This window comes from Xyrauchen texanus, chromosome 10, assembly GCF_025860055.1.
Source record: "Xyrauchen texanus isolate HMW12.3.18 chromosome 10, RBS_HiC_50CHRs, whole genome shotgun sequence".
Taxonomy (NCBI): Eukaryota; Metazoa; Chordata; class Actinopteri; order Cypriniformes; family Catostomidae; genus Xyrauchen; species Xyrauchen texanus.
In genome coordinates this window covers 328,217-334,276 of record NC_068285.1, presented here as the reverse complement: position 1 = coordinate 334,276, position 6,060 = coordinate 328,217, and the positions used below count along the sequence as shown (strand labels likewise).

The following is a 6,060-nucleotide window of genomic DNA, read 5'->3' as shown; positions in this document are numbered from 1 at the left end:
ATTGACACAAGAGGCACTTTATGTCTCATAACACTTTTGATTCTATTGACTTAAACACCTATACTATTCAGGGGGGTATTATCTAGGCAGCACTATTGTTTACACCTCTGCCTGGATTCTACCTCCCTCATTATTCTGCATGGATGCTCAAAAAGTCAAACAAATAGGTAAAATGCATTGACACAAGAGGCACTCTATGTCTCATAACACTATTGATTCCATTGACTTAAACTCCCATATTATTCAGGGGGGTATTATCTAGGCAGCACTATTGTATACACCTCTGCCTAGATTCTACCTCCCTCATTATTCTGCATGGATGCTCAAAAAGTCATACAAATAGGTAAAATGCATTGACACAAGAGGCACTTTTTGTCTCATAACACTTTTGATTCTATTGACTTAAAAACCTATATTATTCAGGGGGATATTATCTAGGCAGCACTATTGTATACACCTCTGCCTAGATTCTACCTCCCTCATTATTCTGCATGGATGCTCAAAAAGTCAAACAAATAGGTAAAATGCATTGACACAAGAGGCACTCTATGTCTCATAACACTTTTGATTCTATTGACTTAAACACCTATATAATTCAGGGGGGTATTATTTAGGCAGGGCAATTTTTACACCTCTGCCTAGATTCTACCTCCCTCATTATTCTGCATGGATGCTCAAAAAGTCATACAAATAGGTAAAATGCATTGACACAAGAGGCACTTTATGTCTCATAACACTTTTGATTCTATTGACTTAAACACCTATACTATTCAGGGGGGGTATTATCTAGGCAGCACTATTGTTTACACCTCTGCCTAGATTCTACCTCCCTCATTATTCTGCATGGATGCTCAAAAAGTCATACAAATAGGTAAAATGCATTGACACAAGAGGCACTTTATGTCTCATAACACTATTGATTCCATTGACTTAAACACCTATACTATTCAGGGGGGTATTATCTAGGCAGCACTATTGTTTACACCTCTGCCTGGATTCTACCTCCCTCATTATTCTGCATAGATGCTCAAAAAGTCATACAAATAGGTAAAATGCATTGACACAAGAGGCACTTTATGTCTCATAACACTTTTGATTCTATTGACTTAAACACCTATATAATTCAGGGGGGTATTATTTAGGCAGGGCAATTTTTACACCTCTGCCTAGATTCTACCTCCCTCATTATTCTGCATGGATGCTCAAAAAGTCATACAAATAGGTAAAATGCATTGACACAAGAGGCACTTTATGTCTCATAACACTTTTGATTCTATTGACTTAAACACCTATACTATTCAGGGGGTATTATCTAGGCAGCACTATTGTTTACACCTCTGCCTGGATTCTACCTCCCTCATTATTCTGCATGGATGCTCAAAAAGTCAAACAAATAGGTAAAATGCATTGACACAAGAGGCACTCTATGTCTCATAACACTATTGATTCCATTGACTTAAACTCCCATATTATTCAGGGGGTATTATCTAGGCAGCACTATTGTATACACCTCTGCCTAGATTCTACCTCCCTCATTATTCTGCATGGATGCTCAAAAGTCATACAAATAGGTAAAATGCATTGACACAAGAGGCACTTTTTGTCTCATAACACTTTTGATTCTATTGACTTAAAAACCTATATTATTCAGGGGGATATTATCTAGGCAGCACTATTGTATACACCTCTGCCTAGATTCTACCTCCCTCATTATTCTGCATGGATGCTCAAAAAGTCAAACAAATAGGTAAAATGCATTGACACAAGAGGCACTCTATGTCTCATAACACTATTGATTCCATTGACTTAAACTCCCATATTATTCAGGGGGGTATTATCTAGGCAGCACTATTGTATACACCTCTGCCTAGATTCTACCTCCCTCATTATTCTGCATGGATGCTCAAAAAGTCATACAAATAGGTAAAATGCATTGACACAAGAGGCACTTTTTGTCTCATAACACTTTTGATTCTATTGACTTAAAAACCTATATTATTCAGGGGGATATTATCTAGGCAGCACTATTGTTTACATCTCTGCCTAGATTCTACCTCCCTCATTATTCTGCATGGATGCTCAAAAAGTCATACAAATAGGTAAAATGCATTGACACAAGAGGCACTTTATGTCTCATAACACTATTGATTCCATTGACTTAAACACCCATATTATTCAGGGGGGTATTATCTAGGCAGCACTATTGTATACACCTCTGCCTAGATTCTACCTCCCTCATTATTCTGCATGGATGCTCAAAAAGTCATACAAATAGGTAAAATGCATTGACACAAGAGGCACTTTATGTCTCATAACACTTTTGATTCTATTGACTTAAACACCTATATAATACAGGGGGGTATTATTTAGGCAGGGCAATTTTTACACCTCTGCCTAGATTCTACCTCCCTCATTATTCTGCATGGATGCTCAAAAAGTCATACAAATAGGTAAAATGCATTGACACAAGAGGCACTTTATGTCTCATAACACTTTTGATTCTATTGGCTTAAACACCTATACTATTCAGGGGGGTATTATCTAGGCAGCACTATTGTTTACACCTCTGCCTAGATTCTACCTCCCTCATTATTCTGCATGGATGCTCAAAAAGTCATACAAATAGGTACAGTGCATTGACACAAGAAGCACTTTATGTCTCATAACACACTGGATTCTATTAACTTAAACACTTATTTTATGCCCAAATATTTAACATTATCCCACTTTCAGGAGAAACAGAATACTTATCAACACGTAGAATTATTTTATTAACAATAGCATTCAGTGTTTGAAGGAAATAACATAATAAATATTAACAATATACAAATAAATAATAAACAAATTTCACAGATAAATATATTGAAGAGAGAGAGAGAGAGAGAGAGAGAGAGAGAGAGAGAATAGGGTTGTAAAGGAAGTAGAGTGAGCATGGCACGAGAGTTAGAGGAAAGGTGACAGAGAGAGAGAGAAATACAAACAAACAAATTTAGCCAATGGCCCTGTAGAGGGTATTTTCTACCCAAGCATTCCAATTAAATAAACATCAGAAGAAACAAAATATGTATAAATATCCTAATTTACAATTAGCAGCCAGTGTTTGAACAATGTACAATGTAACTTATTAAATAAATAGATATGTTTATTTTACATAAAAAACAAGGGAATTAAATTAACAAGAAACAACCAAAAAAAAGTATTTTTTTTAATGTAATTTACACAAGCCTCTTTGTATGTGTTCCTCATGTCATCAGAATTTTAACAGGCAGGACACAGAAAATTCACATTTGATTTCCCCTCGACGCATGATTGGTGGTACCAATGGTTGCATGAGTCACAGGCAATCTAAAATTAAGCAAGAACTTATTATCTTTCAGCAATAAAAAGGACAGAGTTGGTAAAATTGCTCTAGATGAAATGAGTGAACAATACTGAAATACAGCTGTGATGATCCCAAGCACCATGGGTTCTTTTTAAGTTTTGAAACACTTACTATAATTTTTCACATTTTAGAATAATAGTAAGTCATCAAAACTATGGAATAACATAAATAGAACTATGGGAATTATGTTGTGACTAAACAAAATCCAAACAAAATAAAAGTGGTGTTATATTTTAGCATCTTCAAAGTGGCCACCCTTTGCCTAGAATTTGCAGAAATGTACTCTTGACATTTTCTCAAACAACTTATTGCGGTATCACCCTGGGATGCTTATATATATATATATATATATATATATATATATATATATATATATATATATATTCTAAGCTATTAAGGTATTTTGCCTTGCCATCGCAACACTTTTCAATATATCAAATATCTGTTCACAATTTAGCATCTACAATGTATTGGCATAATGTTGCTGAAATGTGTTGCCAGTCACATGAATCCTGTTGAATGTTGTCCAGCTTGATGAGAACAATCTATGTACAAAGTAAGTGAAACTGACCCCACTACTTTAGTTAAAAAGTGGCACTGAAAAGCCCCCCACCCCCAATGTGTTAACTAGATATGTGTTCCAACTTTCTTAATTCTTTAAGCATGCTAAGCACCCAAAACTATGAAAATAAAAATTAATTAATAAACCCTAATAATAACAATAATACTGTTAATAATAAAATATAATCCCATCAAAAATAAGGGACCACCAGACCTTCAGTGATTGAGACCTAAAGATAAACACTGAAGAGTTTGTAACTACTTACCCAGTTATAATCTCCACTTTCTTCTCCACAGGCATGGCACAGCTGGCTCAGGTCATCTAAAAAAAATGTTGAATTTAAATTTTGCATCCTTTTAAAATTACAATTTGCAAGTTATGTTTTCTAAAGAATCCTATGCAGACTTGAAAATCAAAGTGTTATAACAAATATTATGTAAATGCATTACTTTAAACATACCACTGTTTTGTAGAAGAGTGACAGCTATTGCTTTCCTCAATTCTTCCACTCCCTCTGCTGTATTAAGAAAAACAATTGGCTCCTCTCTGAGTACACATTCTGCAAACTGAAAAAGAGCAAAGCAATAAAATAAGCAATAAATATATTTTATAATATAGAGAAATCAAACATATGTTACACATCAACCATATTTTCCATAAATCGTCTTCATTGTGTTTTCCAAGATCATGCTTGAGGACATTGTCAGTTTAGTAGGATAGCATAAAAAATATATTTTACATCACTTACTTTCAAAGCAAAGACACCACATGATGTGCCATCTTTTTGCTTTGGGTGAGGCAGCGTTCGGCAAGACCACCTTGACACATGGCATCCTTTGTGTTGCAAAAAGCCCTTAACAAATAATAATCATCATTATTCTGTCATTGAAACACAACTTATTTATTTATTTTAAATCAATTGAGCACATTAAAAGCACATTTTGTAGTCTAACAACTTCTGATACCTTGTTACATCCTGACACCTTTTTAGATTGGAAGAAATTTCTCCCATGGGATCAAGGAACAAAGCCCTCCTTTGGGATGGTAGCATAATCTTTTAAATGTAGAAAAAAAAAATGTAGGAGATAAGGATACTTTGTTACACTTATATTATGTTAAAGAAAAAAATTATATTCATTAAAAGTAAATTCAATGTACATCACATGGTTTTAGAAAAACTATAAAAGGTTATATAATCTTATTAATAATTCAATATCTGTATTATAATATGAAATCTTGCAAGTGTCTTATTTACATGTAAAGACAAATGTTTTGTTTTTACCACAACTGTCCAGTGGTGATGGTCATTCACAATGCCAATGAGATATTTGTACATTGTGGGATCAACCTGAAATTCAGAAAGAGTATTATAACATTTCTGTACTACATTTCAAAATTGCAACATACATTAACCTGAATAAACTAACCTTTAGTTTTGATCTTTTTCCATTCCAGATTTTTGTCATTTCAAATGTGTCAATTTGGAATGCTTGTACTTCTGAATGTGTATTGAATCTCTTTACAAGAAGAGACATGTATGCATTTATGACCTTAAGAAAGACAATGAGAGATTTACAGTTAAAGCCAACATTTGATACTATGATGATCCTTGTCTATGATTTAAATCACTGACATTTAAAAACTTTTACCTCACTTTCAAGCTCATTATTTGGAGCAGTTTTATTAATGTCTGCAAAGAAGATTTTGTATGGTCCAATTCTGGACAGCAACACATAGACATTTTTTCCTGACCAAGCCTCTTGGATACCTGTAATGATGGATGTCAAAAATAAACATTTTAAAGCACTATCAGTCAGCATATGTGACCAAATAAGATTTCTAACTTACATTGGTTAACAACTGTTAATCCTGTTGCTGAGGTACTGCTGTTGAGGTTGTCCTGTACTGCTGTTGCTGTGGTGGTGGTGGTTGATACCACAACTGCTTTTAAGCTGAAGTGAGAAGGCACAGATTTTGCTAAGGTTATAGGTGATTGTGCTGTGGCAGAGATGGTGGGTGATGGCAAGGTTGCAACTGAATGTACAGGTGTTGCAGATGCTACAGAGTTGGTAGGGGATGACACAGATGCAGCAGTGGTGAAAGATATTGCAGCCAT

At 34.6% G+C, this 6,060-nt stretch overlaps 1 protein-coding gene across 1 annotated transcript; it reads right to left on the bottom strand.

Moving 5' to 3' along the window:
- Positions 1–4,872: 4,872 nt before the first annotated feature.
- Positions 4,873–6,060, bottom strand: LOC127650780 (uncharacterized). Its single transcript, XM_052136415.1, has 5 exons — positions 5,793–6,060; positions 5,594–5,712; positions 5,372–5,494; positions 5,227–5,292; positions 4,873–4,998 (listed from the first exon to the last, which is right to left on the bottom strand). Exons 1-5 carry the CDS (start codon positions 6,058–6,060, stop codon positions 4,873–4,875), a joined length of 702 nt encoding a protein of 233 aa, XP_051992375.1.

Coding starts and splice junctions, on each gene's coding strand:
- LOC127650780 (XM_052136415.1), bottom strand. CDS start 6,060: ATGGCTGCAATATCTTTCACCACTGCTGCATCTGTGTCATCCCCTACC. Junction 5,713..5,792: donor ATTAACAGTTGTTAACCAAT/GTAAGTTAGAAA, acceptor CCATCATTACAG/GTATCCAAGAGGCTTGGTCA. Junction 4,999..5,226: donor ATCACCACTGGACAGTTGTG/GTAAAAACAAAA, acceptor TACATTTAAAAG/ATTATGCTACCATCCCAAAG.